The sequence below is a fragment of the Cydia pomonella genome, chromosome 19 (assembly GCF_033807575.1).
Source record: "Cydia pomonella isolate Wapato2018A chromosome 19, ilCydPomo1, whole genome shotgun sequence".
NCBI classification, from domain to species: Eukaryota; Metazoa; Arthropoda; class Insecta; order Lepidoptera; family Tortricidae; genus Cydia; species Cydia pomonella.
In genome coordinates this window covers 5,979,610-6,005,983 of record NC_084721.1, presented here as the reverse complement: position 1 = coordinate 6,005,983, position 26,374 = coordinate 5,979,610, and the positions used below count along the sequence as shown (strand labels likewise).

Sequence of the window (26,374 nt, the reverse complement as noted above, 5' to 3'; positions counted from 1 at the left end):
TAAGTCACTATCAAATCCGTGTGTAGATACGACTTTATCGGCTGACACAGTACAACAATGGCCGCGCATCTGCCTGATGCGCGTGTGTGATTGGGCGGCGCTCGCGCACCCCAACGTACTGATTTACACGGTATTGTCCGATCGATATCGAATGCCGTTATTGTTTGCGCTGTTGAGAAATGTGTGGTGGTAGTGGCCTGTAGTAATTTTCCAAAATTCCGTTATTTTCTTTTTTTTTTCTAAGTTACTGGTAAGCCTTTTTACCCACGACGGAACGGAGACGGTTTATGCGTTTGGGGTGAGAGGATGTTTGTGCAAACTAATGTTGTCATTTTTCTTAAAAACTAATAGTCCGATTTTGATGCGGTTATCAGTGATGGGTTCGGGTTTGATTGGTGCATGTTCTTAGATAGGTGTTACGGTGACAACTCACCAGAGGGCGCTGCAGTAAACATTTATTTGTGCATCCTTTTTCAACTACGTTTTAACCATCGTGGGTTTTGTCAACATTTTCAATTTTGTTTTTATAGAGCCTTAGCTATACGGTTACCAAACCGGCTTCATACAAATGAGTTTCTTGGAACAACAAATGATTTATCAGTTTTTCTTCGATGAATTTAATCATGGTGCGGAAACCTCTACACATCTGAAATTCACAGGTGGAATTATGTTATTCAAGTACGGACTTTAATAAAATAATTACACCTGCGAATTTCAGATGTGCCACAAATTATTTTAAATTTTTAGTCTTTTTCACTAAATAATGCAGATTTATGTAGATACAGATACAGCTAGACTCATGCTCATGCTGGCCAACTTAATGCAAAACTTTATACAGCCCATTTTATGCTCTTATTAGGTAATTTACAACTTTTGTTCATCAAACAAACATCTATAGAATAAATGTAAAAGGTAATGCTTTCCACACATCAAACATGTACATTGTACAAACAGCCCGTTCCCACACGCTACTCGACACACCGGCACTCATCGGGAGCTCGTTACACTAACGAAACAAAAGGGATGCAATCAGGAACGGGACAAAAGGGAAACGGTCGGAAAGGTGCGAGGACACTTCCGATGGCTAGGCGTTCCCACGATGCTGGCTACTTCATACGTGCGTTGTTAGGTATGTACTACGATTTTAGTATGAGATTTTCAATATGAAGTTTGTGGGTTTGAAAGTGCTTTTATACTAATATCGATGCCAAATGTTGAGACTTTGATATTCGGCTTGATGGATCGATCTGATTTAGGTTTCAACCGAAATATTATAGGTACTAGTCTTCAAGAGTCTTCAGTCTTTTTACATTTATGCAAATGCATATCTAACAGACATGTAACTAGTAATTGCATTTTTTGATCATATATTATTTAGCAAGACAAACTGTTAAAACGGTTTTGCAGGGTTTCAGTCTGCGATATAATTTTGTTGTTTGTTTAATAGCAAATAATAATAAATAATTCACTGCTTTTGCTATTTTGAAAATGTACTTAAGTAGTAACAATCTGCGGGTATAAATAAAATGACTCTTTTTTATTTAGCTTTCTATATCGACTAAAGTCATCAGCTAAACGGTTAAAGTCAGTATCTTATTATGTTTTTTTTATAGGAGGCAAACGAGCAGATGAATAGCCCGGTGGTAAGCTATTACCGTCGGCCACGGATACCTGCACTGCAACATCAACAGTATTTAAGACGGGAGAACGCTCATTTCTTAAAGGTCGTATCGGTAATACCACGGACTACAGTTTATCCACAGCTTAGTTGTGTGAGGCAGGAAGTTTATATAAACTCACGGTTGAGGACTGGGTCAAAATTCTTTTCTTTGTCTTATTTTTTGTCCCCAAAAATGTGACGGAGTGGAGCCTTTTGTATGTGGTGAAATTTAGTTTTTAATTTTTCTTAAGAGAAATATAATCTACTGCTAGCTGCTTATTTCCAAATACACCACTACCGATACAAACACAACACCAGGGAAGAGGAAATCAATATTCGTATCCAAAACGCCCTGCGATGCAGTGCAGCCCTCCATAAAGTGTCGGTGTCTAGGCTTCTCAGCCGAAGTACAGATATATAGGACCGTCATTCCACCCATCCGGATGTATGGTTATGATGCCTGGACACTAACACAAAAAGTGGAAAGTCATCTCCTGGTAGCAGAAAGGAAGGTCTTTCGAAAGATCCTGGGACCTATCAAGAGAGATGATGGCACGTGAAGGATAAGGAAGAATGCCGAAATCGAGGAATTGGTGGGCTGGGAGAAAGTGTTGAAGCGGACCTGCGGCAGCTCCAAGCCCATAATTGGCAGGAAGCAGCGCAGGAGCGGGAAAAGTGGTGTGCTCTTGTTTATTAGTTAGTTAATAAAAGACAAAAATATAAGTGTGACAGAGTGGCCAACAACGTAAGCATTTTAATGAAATAACAACGTTTCAACACCATCATCAATATAGGGTACCCAGCGGAAACTACTCACCGATTTGCAATGATTAAACTGTATTGACCTCAGCACCTCAAGCCGTAAAAACGTGGAAGAGAAGCACAATGGCTAATTAACAATTACCTAGCTTCTAATCGTCAGCAAATCGCTTACGTATAGTCTGTTTATTGTTTTTCTACAAGGACACGACGACAGGTTTACTAGGAAGGAAACCTGTAACATTAAATACTCTTAGATAGTATCTACTAGACATAGTCAGCTGCAGCGTAACGACAATATTCGTATCGTCCTATATGTGATATATGGAAACATCTCCATTTAAGAATTTCACCGCCATTGACTTGATATTGTCTGAACCTGAAGGTTTTCTCATAGATATCACATAAGTATTATTTTATTATTTATTAATTATTAGTTATATCTCTTTGGATTTCACGGGCCTATAAATCCCGGTCTTTTGATAGGGTTGCGTGGCTCGGGACCTTTGGGAGGCATGCGTGGGGCCGAAGCCAACAGCACAAGACCCTTAGGCCAAGTTTGATGTTATGTAATACACCAGCTATAATCTATTCACGGGCACAAACAGATACCCGTAAATCGATCCCAGTTGGCATAGGAGCTATTGTAAATACAGTGAAGAAGGTGTTGAAGTTTGGCTGGTCAAAATATTAGGGTATTGCTGAGAGGTCTGGACATTTGTCATAACAATGTTTCTACACGTTATCGATATTATTATTGTCAGTTATTTTTATCCCTGCAGCTTACTGTACTTGCAATAAAGTTTACGAATAATTAGTTAACAGAGTGCATCGTACTGGCGACATACCTAAATCAATATCCGCCTTACACCTACTTGTACTCTGGGTAATCGATACCGTAGGTCTAATTACAGGGAAACGCCGGGTGCGCGGGAGTTCCGGCGCGTGCGCGAGTGGGGCTTCCAGGTTCCGCTGCGCAGCGCACATAGCCACAGTGGCTCACATAAGTATTGCCTACACTATGGTAATGTCGAGTGCCCAAATATGTTTACAAGCCAACTTCCCAAAAATATATTTACACGACCTTATTGTCAGTAAACTTAATAAATTTAAAAATGAAAAAAATCAAAAAATACTGCCTTGGTTGAGAGTTGAAGTCACGCCCTCTGGATAACCTACTTCGTAGTCACCGGACCACTGTTGAGAAACTAGGTAACTGGTTTTGCTCTGTTATACAAAATTTTGTTCTTAAACTAGTTCTTAGTCTAATATTTATATTTTGCATGATATTCCAATGTTAATTTTAATTCTAAATTGTTACCATAATTAATGTTAATAACATAAAATAACTCTGTTACTTACCAATAGTGAAAGAGCGGTATTCTCTTAATACAAGTATTTACAATCCTTAAAAAGAGATACTAGCACAATTATGGAAACATGTTACCAAATATATATATTACATCTACTTGATTTTGTTAGCTATATCAGTTCTACTGAGTACAGAAATTATACTAAAGACGAAAACCGACTTAAACAGGGTTTTCTTTGGGGTAATAGATCTGTGAAGAGTGGAAAAATGTACCTAGTTATATTATTGTACCTATATAGTTTACACAATGAATATTTCTGTTTTATGATTTCTGAAAATAAATAAGTGGGGCATTTCATGTAAGAAAAAATCAGTTACCGATGTTTTATCGCCGTACAAATAAGAAAGTCCAACTAAAACGTTAGATTTCGGAATAAATTACAGACATAAAACTACATTACAGGCCTAGATAAGTTAATTTATGTTTTATCCCTTTCTTCCAAATACATAAGTCAAAATAACAGATTAAGACAAACGATTAATAGATTGAGGTTTGGAGTGCGTTTATGAATTTGAATGACACTAATCTTCCAACAAAATTGCTTATTTGGAGTAAGAAAAACCGAAATCTTAGTTGAGCAAGCCAACTGTGTCAGTAGGTAGAAAAAAGCACAAAATTCAAAATTTGTATGGAAATTTAATCCTTAGCGCTCACATTTTTCAAATGCTGCTTTTTTCTGGTGACGAGGCTGGCGTGTTAGTTCTAGCTCGCATACGACGCATAGCACACATACGACGTTGGTTGATGGTGGTGGTTTGTTAGTTGGTTGGAATTGAAAGGGCTGTTATTTGTAGACTGTGAGCCGCAGGTAGGTCGGGTCACCGGGTGCGCGGGCGCCGGACGCACAGGATTTAACTTAAGTAGGCTCGAGCCTTGGTGGGGGCGTTGGAACACTTGGAACCATTGTTCTATAGGTGAACTAATTAACATAATAGTTGCACTAATGTCAGGCAGGATTTAAGAGGGCTTTCATACTTTTTGTAAGGAATAACGGATTTATGAGTAACTTCCTAAAACTTGCATAAGTATATATATGAGTTGCGCGCAATAATTTCTCAATAGAAATTCAATATATTCAATAGAATTCTTAAAACTATGATTTCTGTATTGATAGCTTTGGGTTCGTAAACACGTTATATATTATGGTTACACGTATAAAAAGATGTTACAGTAGGTATTTGGTTTAAAGATGCCGACAACTTTTACAAGCTTTAATTTAACTTGCCCTGTATGTTAGTGTGGGTTAAATCTCGGAAGCCAAATTTGACCCACTTCCCGATTTCTGATTGAGCTGAAATTTTGCATACACATGTAAATCTGATGACAATGCAACATTATGATAACATAGAACTGAACGAATCATGGAGACAGAAGGTGTCCATGCGAACTTTGTCATAAAACAACGCAAACGAATTGTGTTTGGGGTTGTTAGAATTGTTTTGATGAGTATTACTTGCCCGTGGAAAGAAACAGTCAGCTTAAAAGCTTGTACCAAAAATGTTATTTTTGACAAAAACTTATTCTGTGTTTTTATTGAATTCCGTCAACTTAGAGGCATGAGTAAGCTCGTTTATGGAAACTAAATGGCATAGGTATTTTTCTTTTAAGTAATTAAAGGTTGCATATAGCGTTGTTGTAACACGAGCATTACATTTAACTCAATCAAACAATTGAAAATTGTGACATTTCAAATGTCATTTAGAACATCGATCGTCCAAGATAGTTCTGACGTTTAGTAGTAAATGTATTACACGTCAAGTCTGTGGGTTAGATATACTCAACGTGCTTACAATGCCCTGCGCATCCAATACAATAATGCGTTTAGGATGCTGTTGAGACTCCCGCGGTTCTGCAGCGCGTCTTACATGTTTGCGGAGGCGCGCACAGATGGCTTCGATGCCGTCTGGCGCAAGAAAACTGCCTCACTGCTTGACAGGGTGCGCGGGAGTGGCAACAGCATTTTAAGCATGATAGCCAATAAGTTTGATTGTCCTCTTATGTGCAAAATGAGCCAGAGGACCAAATCACTTTTATTAATTTATTATTAGTGTTAGTAAACTAACATGTAGATTAAGTTCAAAACTAACAATTATGTGGACCATTATGTTGTCTATAATAAATAAATAATAATAATTATTAACTCGTACTAAACACTAATCAACTTGTAAACAGGCCTAAGGCAAGTGTATACGTTCGTAGGGGCCTTATAAGATAAAAAAAAAAAAATTTCTCCGAAATTGAGTTAATTAGAATACCGGTGTCTTTGACAAAATTGCTTAATTTAAGGACCAAAGGAATGCACCCTTGAAATTAACGGAAATAAAAAAAACACGGTGTATAGATACTTATGTAAACTGTGTAAATGTTCCATTATAGTCCAATGATTATTTAACACTCTAGGCAAAACAATAGAATAAAGAATGCCTGTCCTGAAGTCATTAAAACCTATGAGTCTTATCTTTAATCACAATAAATGGTACACGATGTTATTATTACTCAGTAAACTGAACGATGTAAGGAGAATTTAACGTTTATAGGATTATTCAAAGTATTTTATCAGTAAGCTAGCCTGGGTGCCTAGCCAAGGTGACGCTTTGAGTCCCTCTATCACTCTTCCATATTAGTGCGAAAGTGACAGATGCGTTTCGTTCGCTACGGAACGTAAAAGATAGGCATGTTGGCTGCGCAGTACGCACCCTGTACGTACAGGGATGTATGTATAAACCTAGAAGAACAGAGTGACAGGCATCTCAATCTATTCGACAAGACAAATATAATTTCTTCTATCTTTTAACAATTTGTCGTATTATTCCAAACAATAGTCAAAATTAAACAGCACAAATAGAACGAAACAAAAGCCTGAATCTACACTAATTGAATACATCGAGATGCAATTAACTTCAATTACTGTGATGCTGGGAGGGCGGGGCCAGCTGGGCGGGCCGGTGGGCGGGCGGCGCAGGCCCGCCCAGCCGCCGTCTCCTTTCTAGACCTCTACGGACTTTCACGGAGTTTTATTATTGAAATTCTTTGGAAATTAACACTAGTAATGTTTAAATAGGGAGCTATAAGGTGTTCGCAATTGAAACACAATTACACTGAACAAATACCACACACTAAACATAATATTGATTTAAAATAACTTAATGATGATGTAGCACTGAGCTAAAATATCTCAAAATAGTACAGTAAGTACATACTTTTCTTGTAAAATCTACCTAAACTATAGATATAGGTAGATACAATTTTAAAAGGCCAAATAAAAATAGTTTTTTGGGTTTAGGTTTGAAGATTGATTTTCTGTTATATAATAAAATGATAATAATTATCATCGTTAGTTCTATTCTATTTCACTATTTTCGCTGCATTAAATATACCCTTTTATTATGACAATACATTGTACATGATCAATCAATCAATCCGTAAAATTTTCAACGCTTCAGAGGGGTAAACTAGAAAAAAAAAAATATATATATACCTATATATATTAACCTAAGTATTTATTATATGTTTATCGCCTCCTAACTAAAATACTAATTTAAAGCATTGTTATTTTATTACCAGCAATTGCTGACTATATTTGCTAAACCGATACAATAAATATGTAAAAAATTATTCTGGGAATACTATATTTTACTGGCGTCATAGTGATTAAAAATATATTAATTGCAGTTGTATATCATGCATTGAAACTTTAAGGAAACTAATTTTTATAAATACGTCTACGAGTGATACTAGGTACATATATTAAGGAGTATACTTTTTATTTATATTAAGGAGTATACATGGAATTTTAAAATTCAAACCTTTGCAATTCAAAACAACAGCAGTCGGACTATTTTAAGAACATATATGTTGAAATATCGAACTGCAAATACCTCCATACTTAAGGATAGAATACCTAAACACGATCATTACACAACATCCTGAACCTTGAAATTCACAAGTTCATTACTATTCTCCCGTCACCCTCTCTAACCCGTACAAAACAAAAAGGACAAAAAACCCAAAAACAAGTGACTACATTAACATTCCAGTAAGATGCGGGTTCTATCTCTTATCAGAAACTGTAGTGCAAAGCTTGAAGAACCTTGTCGAATTAAGTGGTGTGTCGACATGTTTAAATGTTCGGCGAAGATGTTAATGCGATAAGGTTGCAGGGAGTTGGCAGTTGAAAAAGTGAACACTTGTAGCGCATGGGGGCTCTGTTATAAATTGTAGGACTGTGTAAGTACGCAGGCAGACCGCGCGGCTTGGCGGGATTTTGCACAGGATGATTGTAAAATTCATCTCGGTTTTTACAAGCTTTTATTTAGCTTGTAATGTTTGTATGTATGTTCGGGTCAAATATTGCAAGCTGAACTAGAACCTCTTCCCATTATTCGATTGAGCTGAAACTCCTCATACATATGTAAGTTGGGTGACAATGGCATATGATCCTACCATCGAGCTGATCTAATGAAGGACCCATGCACTTTTACACAACCAACCTTTGCTGAATTGTCAGATTTAGCGGTAGTTTTTTTTCCTGGCCCCTATGAGACATGTTTAACTAGTTTAGGGTTAAAGACACTATTTCTAGGCTTATCTAATAATAAAATATTCCTAAAGATGAAATCTATCGATGTAATCAGCTTTAATTGAACACCTAAATAAATAGTTTTTTAGTTTTTCATCTATTTATTTTCATAGATAACTAATGAAATTGATTTGAATGCATAAACACACAAAAAGAGTTCACAGTAAACCCCTTTATCCCAAAACCAAACAGAACAAAATCTTTGTTCTATCGTGAGTATAAAAAAAAAAAACTATACTTTTGTGTTTGCGTGTTTTAAGTCCGAGAAATAAAATCGTTAAGTAAAAATTAAGGTGACGGTAAAGGCCCGTAATACTTACCGAGTAACCTTAATATTAAATGCCAACATCTTTTTCTAAAATGTTACTGGCGTTTTTATAACTATTTCTCTACATTGATCAAAATATTAAAATTAAATTAAATTAAAATTAATTATTCAATCAAGAGTAATTTACTCTTTTTAAGTAAATCATTACCTGTGTTAAGAGGTACTGCTCTATTCTTAGTTTAACAAAACTCTTAATTGTAATAAAATCCAATGAAACAATAATTTTTTACAAGAATATCATATCTTGAAATAATATTAAAACATGAGTTTGGTGTACCTGTGTTTGATATATGTCCTTTAATATGAAACACAAAAAGCTCAAAAATTATATCCACCTTAATTATTATTATTCAAAGTAAACGAACACCCTGTACGAGGGTTGACGCAGCCGGCTTGGCACGAGCCAGGGCGCACACCCTCCGTCAGTCCACTCCCGACCGCCCTACAGCGCGGACCGCGCACCCCTAGCCGAAAAAACACGAAACTTAACTTTTCACAACTAACTAATTTAAAAACAAAAACATATATAGTGCCGATAAAATTTTAAAACAGCCAGCTACATTGTTCTTTTCTAAATTCGATTCTTAAATTTCAAAAAGTTGATAAACTTTTTAAAAGTGTAGGGGTGTCGCCGGCTGAGTCAGCGAGGAGCGATACAGGTGAGTCAGTTTGGCATAGTAACGCCCTAGTGGCAAGCGGATTATTCGCATCCCTGCCGAGATTTGTTTTTAAATTTTGTATTTAGGCCTGATGGATTATAGGTTATAGGAAAATTTATTTGACCAGATTCGATTGGTTTTCGGGATGGTTAGATTAGATGCCAAATCAATATACTTAAATTTTAATTTAGATTCGTTTTTAATTTAAGTAGCGATTTTATATGATTGTATATACCATTAATTTTACATTATTACAATTCCCTATGTACTTGTTGGAAGGTGTTCTAATCTTATACCTTTAAACGAGCAATTCTTGTATATATATATATATATATATATTTCTGTGATCTCGGAAACGGCTCTAACGATTTCGCTGAAATTTGGTATATGGGGGTTTTTGGGGGTATACAATCTATCTAGATTAGTCTTATGTTTGGGAAAACGCGTGTTTTCGAGTTTTCATGCGTTTTTCTTTCGACGTAGAATATTGTCGCTATTTCGTGTTGCCGGCCACTGTCCGTCTGGTCCAGCGGGTTAAGACGCGGACTGCTAAACGAGTGTTACGGGTTCGAATCTCGCCTGGTGACTAACTTTTGTTTTTTTTTTTTATATATGTTCGAGTTTATGTATAATTTTTTATTATTTTAGACAAGTTTAATTTAGTAAAAAAATGACCTATGTAATAAGAGAAATTGACAATAGATGGCGTTACTCTGTGACAAGTGCTGTAAGGTTAAAATCGATTGTAAATAATAATAATTGTCAGTTCACATTTTACTTTTTAAGTTTATGTAGATTATCACCTATACACCACCATGTTACAATAAATAGTTATAACCGAGCAAAGCTCGGTCGCCCAGGTACTAATTAAATTAAATAAGTATTTTTTTTTTAGTATGTTACACGCAAAGATAGAAATAATTTAAAAAATAGTTATAAACACCAAAAATTATATTATTTTCAAATGTTTTGATATCATAACATAAAATAAATAATTGCACATAATGGATGTTTTAACTTGTTTGCTCACTGAAAAACACTCTTAAGGTGAAGGGTAGGGCAAGCTCTTTCCATACAAACTTTGTGCGCGTTTTTCTTCGTTTGTGTTTGCGCTACAGTAATTATTTTTGGTAAATATGCTTATTTTTCTGTTAGCTAGGGCTTGATGTAGTATTTTTTCTTTTTTTTTTGTATTTTTGTATTTTTTTTAATAAAGAGAAATATCTACATCAAGTTCTGCGTATATCCAATATATACAAGCAAAAAGTGAAATTAAATGCTTTTGTGCCAAAACTAACGAATAAAACTTGCACAAGGTTTGTATGGTGAATGCCTTGCCTTAAATGGAACAACTGGTGAGAATCAAATTCTATGGATATTACATATTTTAAAAGTCGTTATAAATAGCCTCTGTATATATTTTTATAAGCACAAGAAATTAAAAATCAAGACAGCTGTTTACAATCTAGAAAAAAGCTCTTATCCCTCCCTACTAATTTATACTATAGATCGCGTCATTCACGAAGACGCGTGCCTTGACTCGTACTGTCATGTTATTAAAGGTTAGATTTGACAAATCTGCGCGTCATCGTGGATGATACGAACTATATTCAATATTATAAATGCGAAGGTACATAACTCTGTCTGTCTGTATGTCAGTCTGTTCCCGCTTCACGCGAGCAAATTTAGATGAATTTTGGTATGGAGATAGTTTTTCTACAAGGACAGTTCTAATCATACATCATCATCACCCACGCAAACGAAGTACGATGATACGATTAAACTTTTAGATATGAAACCGTACAAATAAAAAATAATTAGTTCGTTTTTGATATTAGTAAAAAAAAAGTTTGTACTATACTATACCGGGAAAAATAAGCTACAGGTTACATGCGTTTAGTGGTGTACAGTCGAGTGTAAAAATATGGGTCCACGCAACTTACTCAAGTTAAAATATGCCCCATAGCTCTAAATTCGCCCATATAAGAGCTATACGACATATTTTTGAGCAACTTTTTGTGTAACCCGTGCGATATATATATATATATACTTTCAATTAGGAAGGGACTTTATTTACCTCGTCGTTTTGTTTTTTTTTAAGTACAGTCAACATCAATAGTAGTGGATGAAACAACGCTTTAAAAAGTATCTGCGATCCTGGAATTCTTTTCCAAATGTATATCTTTACTTTTTGTTAAGTTTTTATATAATTGTAGATAAATGACGGGTAGTCTGTTCTGTTGCTTTTGATGTTGACTGTACCACGTAGCAGTTTCGTCTAGCTTGTCTATCTCATACGTCACTTGAGGTTCTTCAGTCCGTCGGGCGAAGTTCGAAGCCGGACGTTGCCCGCTGTATCACGTTACCCACACAGCATCCGACGATATCCCTTACTTGACTATGAAGTTTTGCTTCCAGAGTTTCTTAGCTCTATTTTTAATATACAGGCATTGCAGACAACACAGCGGCGTATTCTGATTTTATAATTCTTTCAAATAATAAAAACAGGTTATTAATTTAACCTGTATTTGTTTGGATCAAAATAAAATTGCTTTTTTATACTACGTCGGTGGCAAACAAGCATGCGGTCCGGTAAGTAGTCTCCGTAGCCTATGTAGGTACGTCTGCAACTCTAGAGGAGTTACATGCGCGTTGCCGACTCTAACATTCCGCACTCTCGTTGAGCTCTGACAACCTTACTCATCGGCAGGAACACAACACTATGAGTAGGGTCTAGTGTTTTTGGTACGGTTTTCAGTTTTTTGCTTCAACCAACGTCACTCTTAAGACTGATAGATCATACTCGTATCCATTGAAAATTTAAATCAAATTCGTAAACTGATATTATAATCAGAATACGCCACGCGTCTAAAAAATTAGAAGACTCCAAGAAAACTTGGAAAAAAATAAAACAAACAGACTTTTTGTGTTGATATAAAATGTTCCTAAACCATAAAATTTTAGTACGCATTCAATAAACGTGTATGTTCAACGGAGGTTTTTATATCTGATACTTTTTAAGAAGTTGTATATATAATCTGTAGAATCTAGACTGGGAACAAATATCTTGTATAAAATAAGTTATTTGCAAAAAAATCATTGTTGGTACAGTCTTTTATCGCTGGCTGTACTTTTCTTTCCACGGGCAATTAATAGGATCGAGACAATTATAATAAATAATTATATATTGTATATATTGTATATTGCATTGTAGGTTATAGGACTTATAGGTTTACCTATCTTTTAGGAAATTAGATATTTTCTTTTATGCCGTTTTAATTTTGATGTCTACCGTTCTCCAATTCTTCCTCAATTGCTCAAAGGTTAACTGGAACAGAACCCTGAAAGGGATAAGTTCGCCTTCGTACAAATGATGTGTGTCCTTTCCCGTTTTATGTTTCTTTTTGTACAATAAAGTGTTTTAATACTACCTACTACAATTCTAAAAACTCCAAACACAATTATTTTGCGTTGATTTATCACAGAGTTCCCATGGCCACCTCCTGTTTCCATCATCAGATCAGCTCCATGTCATCATAATATTGCATTGACATCCGATTTACCTATGTATGCAAAATCTCAACTCAATCGGAAATCGGGAAGTGGATCATATTTAGCTTCCAAGATTAGGCACTAAAAATAACAAAAATATAGCAAGTTAAATAAAAGCTTGTACTCGTAATGAATGCCCCTTAAAAGTTCTATGGTGTGTTTTATAAAAATAACAATTTTATTAATAACACATTTAACTTCAACAAAATTGTCTACTAATTACAAATAATATAATAGATAATCGTGGCATTTGATAAATTATTCACACCTCAATCAGGTCATAATGACGGCAAAGTAGCGCAATCAGGAATATTCTCATCATTGCTGAGCATTTCGCTTCGGAACACCATTGTAAAGGAAACACCAAATTCCATAATTACTATGCGTAATTAGAGATCAGCCTTAAACTGGATTTAGACAGATTAAGAATTGAGCCAGAGTTTTAAAATGCACGCCCCGTGGTAACGCTTTTAACACTTGGATTTTCATAATTGACGGTCTTCGGCCGAAAGTAAATATTACTTAAAGTGTATTTACATAAGATATTCATAAGGATAGGTAACAGCGGCAATTACACTGTATAACTGGTGATTACGCAATAGATGTTGAATTTTCTATCAGATAACGGGTAGTGTTATGTAAGTGGACGTTATTGAATAAATGATTATTAGTGTAGGATCGAGAAAATTAAATAATTGGTTTTACTGGTTATATTTCTGTTCTGATATTTAATTTAAAGTAGAAACGTTTAGAATAGGTATTATACAATATTAAGAAATTAATTTCGTCGGAGAGTAAAACAAGGTTCATATTTATGTATTTTTGTTTCTAGCAATTAGCGAGTTTTGGTTGTCATCTAAGGATATTGTTGATATTATTGGTAAATAAGTTACAAATTTATTTAAGTTCACGCTTAGGTACCTAATTTAAAACGTTATAAATAATTGTAGGTAAAATAATTATAGAAACAACTTTAACCTACGATACTTATACCTAAATTTTGTATTTAATAAATGCAAGGAGAATTGTAACGGAATAGGCAGCTGAAAAAATCCTCCGAACTATTCGTTGCTCACGTTGCACGGATTCAAAAAAACTTTTCACATCAGCTGAAAAAAGTATACGAGAACGTTTCTTTATTTTTTGCCACATTGTTATTTCTAGTCAGGATTGCAAGTCTTTTTCATCCTTATAGGAGTAAAAAGTATCTCAAAATTTCCATACATTTTTCAAAATTTCCTTTTTGTTACCACCATACAAAGTATATGGGGAAATGGTAACACAATAGGAAAAAATATTGGGACATTTTTTATACTATTGGGATCGAAAAAGCTCGTGATTCGGAGTAGAAATAACACAAATATTAAGAAATAATACAAAATTGATGAAAGTGATTTTTTTTTAAAGAAACTGGTTAGGTACATACATGCATACTTATACATTTTTTCGTAAAAATGAATAGGTATGCGCATTTATATAACCAGTACTCTCCCTAAAAGACATAAAGGACGATTTTTAAATCGTTGTCGTTTTTTTGGGCAGAACTCGAAAAACATGGTATGTACCTAGATTGTTTCCTATTATATACATTGTACAATATAAGTGCAATTTCACCATATGTCCTAAAATATCTTCCCCTGAGTTACGAAACCTATCTACTTTTTTGTTCCATATCGGGATTTCGTGTTTATTATTCCACCCTGAATGAGGGCTCTTCAAACCAAATTTTATTAACATCTGACGAAAAAAAATCCGCCAAAAATAAAAATCGGCCTTTCCCACCTCCATCACCTTCCACTGACCAAAGGCGACAAAACGCCAAAGACAAATCCTGAATCCTGAGTAAATAGCCGTGGCTGTATAATTTGGGCATAGCGCCTTACCCCGTAATTATACCTACCGAATTGGCCCCGCCTCGACCAGCGGTCCCGCCCTCGAAATACTCCAAACTAATTTAGATATTTCAAATTGAATAATGTATTTGAATTTTATATTACTGTTGAAGACATTATAATATAAGGCGTCTTGTTACATTTATAATAAGTACCTCGCACAAAATAGTTTATTAAAGTTATATATTCGATATCGTGGAAAAATTTCAGAATTACCATAACATTATCTAGTATCTACATCAAGTATCTATCCTCCTGACAACCAGCGTCCTACAGATAGTACATATGCCCCAATCAAGTTACTTATAACTTTTTGTCAACTTGAGAGAGTTTTAAACTAGCAAATTTTCATACCTAGTTGTCACGCACGAGGCTATGATGCGGCCAAGTCGATTCAGACTTAGTTTTGACAAAATCTAATAGGAACATACAAGATTTTACCTGGAGCTCGTCACATAAAAGATTCCGTTTGTATGTATTTGTATTCTCTAAGATAATGAGCTGCATGTAAATTTAGTATAAGCAAGGTATTGCGTCTTTCTTTTCTGTTGTTAAAGTTTAATAATCTTACCTAAACCTACTTTACAATTTCATAGAAGTGAAACCAAATTGTATAAGTCTGGTTTGAGCAGCAAAGAATGTTATTATTCTATAAGTGGAAACTGTTATGGCTTGTGTGTATTCTATATTTGTTTAAACATATGTATTATTTTTCGCTGTTTGTTTCCCAATAATAAATTAAAATACCATCATTTATAAATTTATATAGCTATTTTATACATTTTAACTTTATTTAAAATATATATTTACATAATCAATTACAATAGCTATATTATCAAAAAACTAAGCCTAAATTAGCCTGAGGCATTGTTCCCAGGACACTGGCCGCGTTCCCTCTCTGCACAGTGAGGCTAAGTTTTTGTGCGAAAAAAGCGCCAGCTCGTAGGTCGCCAGACACCCAGACTAGTTTAGTAGAAATTTCTTTTACTAGTTTCTTGGTGTCGGACGACCAAGGACCGAAAGTTTCAATCGCAAGTGCCGCAAATACATAATTACTTTTTAAAAATGCATATTTGCGACACTTGGCAATTTGGGCGTCGTCTGCTGCCGTCCCCGGCTTCCTGGCAGAGCGCCGGACATGAGATGGGGCCAGCGTATCAACGCATGTTACATCCCACGCCAGGGGCCGCCCCAGGAACCAAGGTACGAGCGAGCAGCCGTCGGGCCTTTTGCCATCTGCCGCTGATAAACCAACTGGCTCCAGGGTTGCTGGTATGGAGACGGTACCGAGTGCTCTGCGGATTAGGTCGTTTAGGGCCGAGTGTCTATAAAATCGGCCGGCGCTTGACTGGCAGTGGAGTCCGTGGTGCCCATAAGCGTCAACAAGGCTTCCACAGCGGGAGCAAGCGTGTGGCTCGCAGGCTTTCAAACCTAGCCTGAGGCATACGGCTACGCGCAGTGAATTAATTAAATAAAAAAAATAAAATAAAAAATTAGACGTTGCAAGCTTTCATAACAAACGGCCTAAATTGTTGTAGTTGGAAAAGGAATTAGCTAGGTATGCCGAAATATGTTTATCTATAACTTTACCGCCGTTCCGGCCGGTTTTCGGCACTAATTTGACTTTAAATATGACTGGTAAAATAGATCAAATTTCCTACCTAACTTAAATGTAAATTCAACAAGCACAAACCATACCCCAGACACTTAATAAATTTCGCAAACACCAAAATCTTGTCTCATAAAAATTCATGCTATTTCATTACACAATAGAACTAGGGTTTCTCCCTCGAAGGGTGAGCGTGGGAGACTCGACGACAGTAATTAGGTACGTGGGTAAACTATTTACCCCCGCTTTGTCGGTGATGCGGATTTGAGGACCGAATGTTGCTGCGGTTTGTCGCTTGGGATTTGATTTGATTTATGCTACCTTTCTTATTCAATTATGCTTACAACATTTACAAGAGGCATATAGGATACCAAAATTATTTATTCAGTATCTGATTTCAATATATAAAAAACATGTAGTAATACACTTTGACTTATTTTTTGTAATACTTATCGCAAATGGTAGCTCTATTTGCGCAAATGGGAAGTGCTAACTATGATAAACATTTCTCAAAAACTGGAGGTGCTGGTTTGCTAAGTAACTAAAATACTTATACTTCACTTGTACAGTCAGCGTCAAATACTTTGCAGCAGTCAAAGTGGCCAAATAGTTCGGTACACCATACCAAATATATGTTGTACCGAACTATTTGGCTACTTTGGTTGCTACAAAGTATTTGACGCTGACTGTACTACAAGAAAACCTTTAGTCTGCCATTTCAAACCAACTATCACACTGTTAGCGGTAACAGACCAATCCAGTAAATAAGTGTAGCGCAATCAAACAAATGAACGTTGTAGTGTCGTTGAATCAACGTCGGCGTTCAACCCTCGCTGCCTCTCACAATATTGCACTTCACTTTATTATAGCTGCTTTGTCAAATTGTCACAACATTATTTTGTTTTGTTACAGATAAAATATATAAATGGAGGCGGAAAATGTTTCCTGCTTTTGCGAAGACTTTCTCTAAGTAATATGGAAGCCACGTTACCAAATTTTCACCGGTTGTCGACTTCAAGATTCTACCAACAGTATGCTGCACCACCAGTCCGAATATCCACCAACTATCTCCACGACCTGATCCCTCAGCAGCATCCGACTCTCCTCCAACAATATTTAGCCTATTACAATGAACCGCTCGTCCCGCTTGACCTATCCCTTAAATCTACTATCCCTATTACACCTCCTTGCACACCTCCGCCAGCCCAAAAAAGAAAATCTCCAGACGAAACCAAACACCCTAAATCACCTAAAATATTCAGACATTTCGAGGACAATGATGCCAAAGAGGAAACTGATTCTAAACCAGAGAAAAGAAAAGTTGACGATGAAAACTCAAATGACAGCGATAGTCCGGAGGCAAAAAAGCTTAAATTTACCAAACAATTCTTCGAAGAACTTAAAACTTGTTTGCCGGTTGAAAACGAAACACCAACTAAAAGCGAAAGAAGTTCTCCGGAAGTTGTTGAAGTCAAAGATGTTGAAGAACGTCCGAAAAAATCTGGAAAACCTGCGCAACCGTTGAAAAAGAGCAAAGCGGTGCGAAGATTGATGTTCGATGAAGACAAGACATCTCCTGTCTCTGGGACTATTATAAGAGATCTAGCCGAAGATGAGACTTTAGTCGTTCGCAAGGTAAATAAAGGTGTGAAATGTGTGCGTGTTCGGCAACAAATTAGATTTAATGGAATTTTGTATTGAAGACAGGGTGTGTTGGTCAGGAACTATTAATTAGTGGTTCTTACTGTGGCATTATCGTGGGTCGCAGCAAGTTTCTTATCGCCCCAGCAATTAAGCGGGGTATGAAATCGCATATTGTTCTATGTTTGTGCGATAATAACAGCCTTAAGCTCGCGAGCCGCAGCCGGGGGAGGGTCGTGAGGCATTAAATCCGGAATAAATCGTTGTTCTAACTCGTACTTTTTCTTTGAATTGAGATAGTACGCTCGAACGTTTAATTTTGACGCAATAAAAATAATAGTAAATGGTGTTCACGATAAACTGTCAGGGGTATTTACACCAATTAGGATAAATATTGGGGTGGTAAATACAGTAATAAAAAATGCCCTTCTAGAAAACACTTGTACTTAATTTAACACGCGTTGACCATGGTTCTCATACCTACAGACTACGGCACTGTAAAGCTGTACCTAAAGCTGTATGACCTAAGTTTACACGAGTATTTGAGGGGCCAAATTTATTTAAATTGTGTTTTATAACTAATGTGCCTATTTAATACAAACCTACCTATTTCAACTGTCGCCTGCGGTATTTCCGGACCGATACGACCTTCAAACCTTCAAGAAAAGAGCGTACTCCCATCTCAAAGGCCGGCAACGCACTTACAACCCCTCTGGTGTTGCAGGTGTCCATGGGCGGCGGTAATCGCTTACCATCAGGTGATCCGTCTGCTCGTTTGCCTCCTCTACCATAAAAAAAAAACCTCAACCAAGTTTTATAAAAGTTCATTTAGCATTCGAGCTTTTGGAGTGGTCCAAGCCCTGTAATCACAGATTTATTATTCTAGGGCGACATAGACCCTGCATTCAACGTGGTAGAGGTGACGGAGGAGGCCAAGGCGCTGATCGCGAGCATAGAGAACCGCCTGGGCCGGTACATCTGCCGGTTATGCCGGCGGCTGTATGGGGACGCGTTCGCGTTGGCGCAGCACAGATGCTCGAGGATCGTGCATATCGAGTACCGGTGCCCTGAATGTGATAAGGTTAGTTTATTATTTCTGTACAGTTTGAAACTTTTTAAATGTGCTTTGGGTTTCAGAAGTATGGCTAAAGACGAAATTTAGGGATTTTGTTAAAAAAATTACAGACGTTACCTGCTGTATAGCGGCATATCTTCTGAATTGAATTTTTCGATTTTTTTATTGTAAATGGGTCAGTGCTTTTCGAATTCTCTTAGTGCAACAAATGCATATTAATTTTATGAATCCCTTTCACTATTTCAACAAGATCATTAATGTAGTTTTGTTATATTTACGTACCTATATCGATAGTTCATAACAAACTTCTTCAATTCATGGCTTTACCATTAAACAACTGTGGGAAACTCACACTCACACTCACACTCACAACATCCAAAACTATTTGTTCTCACCATTCCATATCAATTAAAAAACTATCCATCTATCATTCAACTACCCCTTTTCAATTACTATAATCAGATAACTCATCGCGCTCCATCAATATTATCTAAACTAGAAATTTGCTCTTGTGCGTGGGAACAAATTATCCCATGTGCTTCAGGTATTGTAAACACTTGGCACTTTTCCATGGGAAGCGCTGTGCATTTGAGCCCCGTTTAAACAAAAGAGCGAAGTTTAGCACTCGGTCGCTGTAAGTTACGACCCTTCGGAGGGATGCGGGGATGTTTATACTCTAATTGATATGTTTCGTGATGCGTGACCGAAGAATATCGAGCATCCCGGCGGTAGGGATGCAATTTAATTTCCATTCATAGAGTATTTATGTTTGTGCTCGTGTAAGGGGAGATGGCGAAACATTTTGCGTTTTGACCCTAATTAAGTATCTACGCAATTATATGGCGACGTTGTTTGTGTTTTGAAAACAAATAACTGTTAAAAATGATAATAATGGGCTTGAGATATGAGGTTTTGGTAGGTAGAGTCAGTGCACATTTGTATTGTTAAGTGTATCAATTTTATTTATATAATTAGATATTGTTTCTCTTACAAACTAACTTTATTAAACTTATTCACGTTACGGTAGAACATCACCACATTTCACCATATTATCTGTTTTAATACTTACCTACACGTTTTCAATCTAAGTGACTTCTCATTTTCATTAACACTGCGTTTGACAAATCACGAATAAGACCAATTATATCAGCAACTTATTAGTATATTACAAAACTAAGTATTATCTTGTCCTTCCATCAGGTGTTCAACTGCCCCGCAAACCTGGCTTCCCACCGCCGCTGGCACAAACCGCGCGTGCCCGGCGCGGCAAAACGCCGCGAGCCGCCGACGTCGGAACCTGGCCGGTTCCCGTGCCAACAGTGCGGCAAGCTGTTCAGACGACAGGCGTATCTGAGGAAGCATATGCTGGCTCATGAACAGCCGGAGGAGAAAGAGCCGTCGGCGTTCAAGCAAGTGCGCTCCGAGTTCCCGGCGGCTTATCAACCGGTAAGCTTAACTTAAAATTTGAATCTCATTCAGCTTAACATAAGCTTCTTTTCGAGTAAGGCCAATGTGGAGAAGACCGCCGATATACAATTTTTGATTGAGAAAACCGTCATTGGAAAAGAACTCGTATTTGAATTACTTCGCTCAGACACAGAAAGGAAGAGCTTTCCTCCTTCTGCTCTGCCGACCTTCTGTAAGTGGAGTATGTATACAAACAAAAGCGTTAGAAGCGACGTAAGAGCTTGTGTTGTGTTGTTGGGCTTCCCTGTTTTCCACATTGATCTTACGTAGTATGTCTGAAAGAAATGATCCAAATTGTTTTAAATGTTATCGTGTGATTAACCTAATCAACTTTTTTTCACACAGCAGGAAGCTCGTGACAACAACTTCAACACCTTCTGGAACAAGATCCCCGCACCAGCACAGGACTTCAACTGGGAGCGTCGCTGCGCGTCCTCCTGCTCGTCCGAGGACTCGCGGAGCCTGGACGTGACGGGGTCCGAGGACGAGGACGGCGGCGGGGACGGCTGACGACGCGTCCTGCGGCCAGTGCCGCGGTTCCCCGTCTACGCTGCGAATATGTACCCCTATCAGTATGTGCATGATAATCCGCAGATGTACTTTTCTTAAGGACTTGAAAAAGTTGGAATACATGAAGCCGAGCGGCATCGCGCGGTTAAGCGTATGATGTGTACTGCGGTAAACTAACGGTGATTGTGAATGTGGATGGCAATTGTTTCACCTTCAACGTACGTATGAGTTCTGGAAAATTATATCGACGTCATTTTTAAAATCAGGAATGCACAAAATTTAAAACCCCAAAGAAATTTTCCACAAGTCACGAAATACAAAATAAATCTAGTAAGTAGCTTCAATATTAAATTTAAAAAAAATATGTATTTCAAAAATGCAGATCAGATCTTACTTATTCGAAATCAAATAGCCCATATTCGTAATAATTAGTCATCACAATATGAAAATGTCATTCCGCATTTACTACAATCGACGAGTTTTGCATAAGTTTATTCAGTTCTTAATTTAAAATATTGTTATAGTATTATAACGCATTCGCACGCTTAAATAGGTATAAGTATTACTTTATAATTTTATTTATTACTTTTATCAATAAAAATCATTATCTAATAGTTTGTATTTTAGGTGTACATAAATAGTAGTTTGGTGTGATTTAGGTAACTATAGTCTATATTAGTTTAATTGTACATATTTAAGATCTCCTACAGCAACATTCCAAATTATAACGTGAAATGTCAAACAATTCACGTGAATTATACATATCTTTAGACTTTAGTATAGACATATTCTTTAGTATTGATAAAATATAGAACAAAATAAACAGACGAGTATACGAACGAGGCCGCTCAGCGATAAAATTACTTATTAAATATTTAATATTGCATTTGCAACAATATAGAATAAACCTCAGATCTCTCATGTTATTAAAATTACAAATAATTATTATGACCATAAAAAACAGAATATGTATTCATATTTCCGATATCGATTTGCTTTCTCATACTTACTACTTTTTTGTTTTTATTCATGCAATATAAAATATTTCTATTATAAATAATTAACGATCTGTGGTTTGATAGATTTTTTTAAATTAAGTTGTATGCTCTTGCAAAATGAAGGCTATTTTTATTATAATAGCTGAACAATTTTCTAATTGTTCTTTATTTGTCGTTAGTTTGTCTAAAACTCTAAGATAACGTATGATGTTTTGTATCTCAGACATACTGTACCCCTAGTGTAAATATTTTCGACAGCGAAACGTGACGTACGCGTTTGCGTTAAGTGTCATTTTGTATGAGATTTTTGACTTTCCAAAACGTCCCGCTTGGCGCGCTGTTCAAAAACCCATACAAAATGAGACTTAACGCAAACGCGTACGTCACGTTTCGCTATCGACTAAATGTACACTAGAGGTACTGTTTTCTATTTTTTGCAAACTTGAGCTAAGTGCATAGCTTTATTTTGAAATTATCAATATTATCAAACTATTCCTCTATATTGGAAGTTTTTAGAACCGCTAACTTTCAAAATACAACTATGTACCTACCTCAAATGAATAACCGTACTTTAGTATCATTTTCATTGAAAAAATCATTATAAATGCTTTCTTCAATGAAAAGTAAATTGGCATTGTTTTCCAATTACATAGACGGAAGTCGCTGCAATCGATCGTGGTGGCATATTTTTAGATGCACCCCGTTACTATCTAATAATTTTTTCAACGGCTCACGTTCATCGGAATTGAGTCTATCTGCAACTAGGTCACAATATTGAGGTAATTTACACTTTGTTTAGTTTACAATTCCTTATGGTTTAATCGTCAAAAGTGGGCATAATGTAATTTAGGTGATCAACACTTAAGAATAGGGTAGACCGTGGCGAATCGGATCACAATGAATCTGTTGATATTTCAAATATTGCATTAATATGAGCACACTAAAATTGCATCATACGTCTCTTCTCTTAGCCTACGACGCCAATCATAAGAAATAATTTAAATTTATATTGAGGGCGAATCGGATCAGACTCAAAAATCTTTTGATAAAGATTTATGAATGTGATCCCATTCGCCCTGTAATCCATTCGCAGTTTTAAATGCATGATTTAATTAAAAAAAGATACAGATTACTAGCTATCCGAAAATTTGCTTAATTTTTTTCTTAGCAGCTCCTTAATAGGATGAACATTTTATTAAATCTATTTAAATAGAAGTACTTTTTGTCAATTTAATTCTAGTCTTTTTTTTATTAAAACCAAAAACACACTTAACAAAATTAGAATAAAATTAACCTAAAATTAAAACTACCTACAAAACTAAAATTAAAAACATAACATGGGTGACCTAGCCCAATATGTTTATATTAAGCTAGATCACCCAGGTCAGATCCCTGCGGAAGGGTTCCCATAAGGCTGGCTACATTCCCCCTTTGGATCGCTATGCCGATCCGTTGGACGAGGAACGAGCCAGTTCTATGGTCCCCCGTGACATCAATGATTTTTTTCGAAAGTTGCCGAATTAATTTATGAGCGCTTGGGCACCACGGTCCTAGAGTTCCGACTGCAAAAGCCACAAATATATCAGCGAGAGCTATAATATTTGCGGCATTTTTCCGCCTTGGCAGCTACGGCCGCCCCGCTCGCTCTCATTCTAGTCTATGACTTCGAAACCAAATGAATACTAGTCTTTATTTAGAGAAAAATAAATATTTAATTGACTTCATGTTCAAAATTGTACTGGTCATTTAATATTATTAGTTTTATTCAGATAAGTTACCAGTAGCTACGGTACAAAAAACGATCTCAGTCAGATACGAAATCTAGTCAATAATAGGTATAGTTTTTATATGATCAAAGTCAATCTAGTCATCGGTGTAAGTTTAAAGAAGTTACTCAAAATAATCACCAAAAATATATAAAATCGATTCTAGTCATTGAAATATTATCATAAGTATCCATCTAAGTCAAAAATCTAGTCATGAATATTGTGCGTTACCTACGTGAACCTACGTACAACAAAGTAGGTAGGTACTTATATTTTTTATAAACCTTTTTGTTCTAGTTATTATATAGGTATAGTCAACACCAAAGTAGCCAGTCTAGTCTATTATTACTTGAACATACGTAGTTCATATAATTTATTAGAAAGATCTCGATTAATTTTGAATTCTAGTCATTTAAAGATCTCTAAATTTTAAATAACACTTTATAATAAAAGAAACTAAATTATTAATTCTCAATAATCTAGTCTATTTTGCTAGTCATTGTTAGTATTTAAAGTCTAATTTTTAAGTAGAGCGGTGTTTATTTTTTAAGTTAGTGAAAATAGATTTTTAAAGTCCGCCTGAAGTAATAATTAGTAGTCTCTTTCGAAGATTAAATCTTAAATCTAAGGAATACACTTTTGCTTTCACCTCACACCTAAGAGGGCCCACTGATTACCAGTTCGCCGGACGATATCGGCCCGTCACAATCGCAAATAACTGACAGGCCGACACCGTCCGGCGAACTGGTGACCTGACTGGTTGAACTGGGGGCCTACCGCGAAAACTGTAATTCGCCAATTGCGGGATTATTTCTCTTTTACTCTTACTAAGACGTAGAGTGACAGAGAAAAATGCCCGCTATTGACGAACTTCGATTTTCGCGGTAGGCCCTCTGGAACGGACTGGACGCAAGCGGCGCGCGGCGCTTGCGTCTCAAATCAAGGACATTCATACGTTGGTCAAGCGCAATCTATGAATGTCCTTGATTTGCTGCTCGCCGCGCGCCGCTTGCGTCCAGTCCGTGGCCTAAAAAAATTTACGTTCGTATTTAAAAAAACCGGACAAGCACGAGTCGGGTTCGCCCACCGAGGGTTCCGTACTCTTTAGTATTTGTTGTTATAGCAACAGAAATACATCACCTGTGAAAATTTCAACTGGCTATCACAGTTCATGAGATACAGCCTGGTGCTGACAGCCGGACAGACAGACGGACGGAAGGACAGCGGAGTCTTAGAAACAGGTCCCGTTTTACACTCTGGGTACGGAACCCTAAAAAGGGATCTAGTCATAAATTATATTGTTTCTAGTCAGTTTAAACAAAAAAAAAACCGAAAGCTAGTCACGCAGTCAATTGTTCATTGCGAATTGTCATCTAAAGAAAATATAAATGTCAATTCAAGTGAAAAATATTGCAAATAATATCCAAAAACAATTGACGGAGCTGCTAAGGAGTTATTTTATATTTCGCCTTTAATTACTTAAACACTACGAAATTCTAGTACTTACTTAAACATATACATACATTATATTAACATCAATAAGTATCAGCATATTTTTTTTCTGTTGCCAGCGCAATGACCACTTAACGCCATCATTTCAAAACATTTGATCGAATTCAGCGACTTCATTTACAGTCTAAGGCTTCGGACACACGGACGCGGATCCGCTGTGTGAGCGAAACAGCGCTATGAACATTATATAGCGATGTCCCGTTTGCACACCGCCGCGGCACGCAGGGGGCCTACCGCGAAAACCAAAATTCGCAAATTGCGGGGATCTTTCTCTTTTACTCTCACTAAGACGTAATTAGAGTGACAGAGAAAAATGCCCGTAATTGACGAACTTCGATTTTCGCGATTATAGCTCAAATCCGCGTCCGACATCCATGCGTCGTAACCGTAACTGAAACATTTTGTACTATCATTAAGTCATTTAATATAAGGAAATAAATTAATTCAATTTAGTATACTTTAAAAAATCTATTATATTTGAGGAATAAGTATATAGATATTATTTAATAATAAATATAGTATTTACATGGTAGAGATATACGCTTATAAATATTTATAAAAAAATCTCTAAAGAGTGAAGCTCTAGTCAGTGTGTTCTGTGTGTAACGCGTTCCAAAGATTGTACATAAGAAAACGCTATTTACTTTTATATTTATTTTTAACTTTGTACCATATGAGTGATATTTAAAACTTTTATTTTTACCAAATTTTTGTTGAGTAAGATAATTTCGAACCGATCTCATAGTGTTTTCTATCAAAAGCACAGTAAAAAAATTACAATAGTACGTACATGAAAATTATAATTAAAACACACTTTAAATAATTTTACGAACTTACAACGTTTTCGAAAAAAAATCTACATTTTAATGTAAGCCGAATTATTTTTAATGCTCTCTAATTTATTTTCTATTGTAAGCTCAATTTGGTGCAAAGGCATTGAAATTTGAATTTTATGGTCCTGTCTAATCAGAACCATTTCAATCAATTGTAAAAA

General features: G+C 36.2%; 1 protein-coding gene across 2 annotated transcripts; it reads left to right on the top strand.

The window, feature by feature from the left end:
* The first annotated feature begins 8,884 nt into the window (after window positions 1–8,884).
* On the top strand, window positions 8,885–21,644 carry LOC133528288 (MDS1 and EVI1 complex locus protein EVI1-A-like). 2 transcript variants are annotated; one of them, XM_061865614.1, is made up of 5 exons: window positions 8,885–9,358; window positions 17,324–18,046; window positions 18,939–19,133; window positions 20,328–20,573; window positions 20,943–21,644. In XM_061865614.1, the coding sequence occupies exons 2-5, from the start codon at window positions 17,387–17,389 to the stop codon at window positions 21,102–21,104; spliced, it is 1,263 nt and encodes a 420-aa protein (XP_061721598.1). In that variant the 5' UTR covers window positions 8,885–9,358; window positions 17,324–17,386; the 3' UTR covers window positions 21,105–21,644. The 2 variants fall into 2 exon arrangements, with proteins under 2 accessions (XP_061721598.1, XP_061721596.1); XM_061865612.1 differs by having other exon boundaries at window positions 8,887–9,358; window positions 20,940–21,644.
* The last annotated feature ends 4,730 nt before the right edge of the window (window positions 21,645–26,374 follow it).

Excerpts from the sequence above, each read along its gene's own strand:
- LOC133528288 (XM_061865612.1), top strand. The coding sequence starts at position 17,387 with ATGGAAGCCACGTTACCAAATTTTCACCGGTTGTCGACTTCAAGATTC. Across the intron at positions 18,047-18,938 it reads AGACTTTAGTCGTTCGCAAG|GGCGACATAGACCCTGCATT; the intron begins GTAAATAAAGGT and ends TTATTATTCTAG. Across the intron at positions 19,134-20,327 it reads GGTGCCCTGAATGTGATAAG|GTGTTCAACTGCCCCGCAAA; the intron begins GTTAGTTTATTA and ends TCCTTCCATCAG.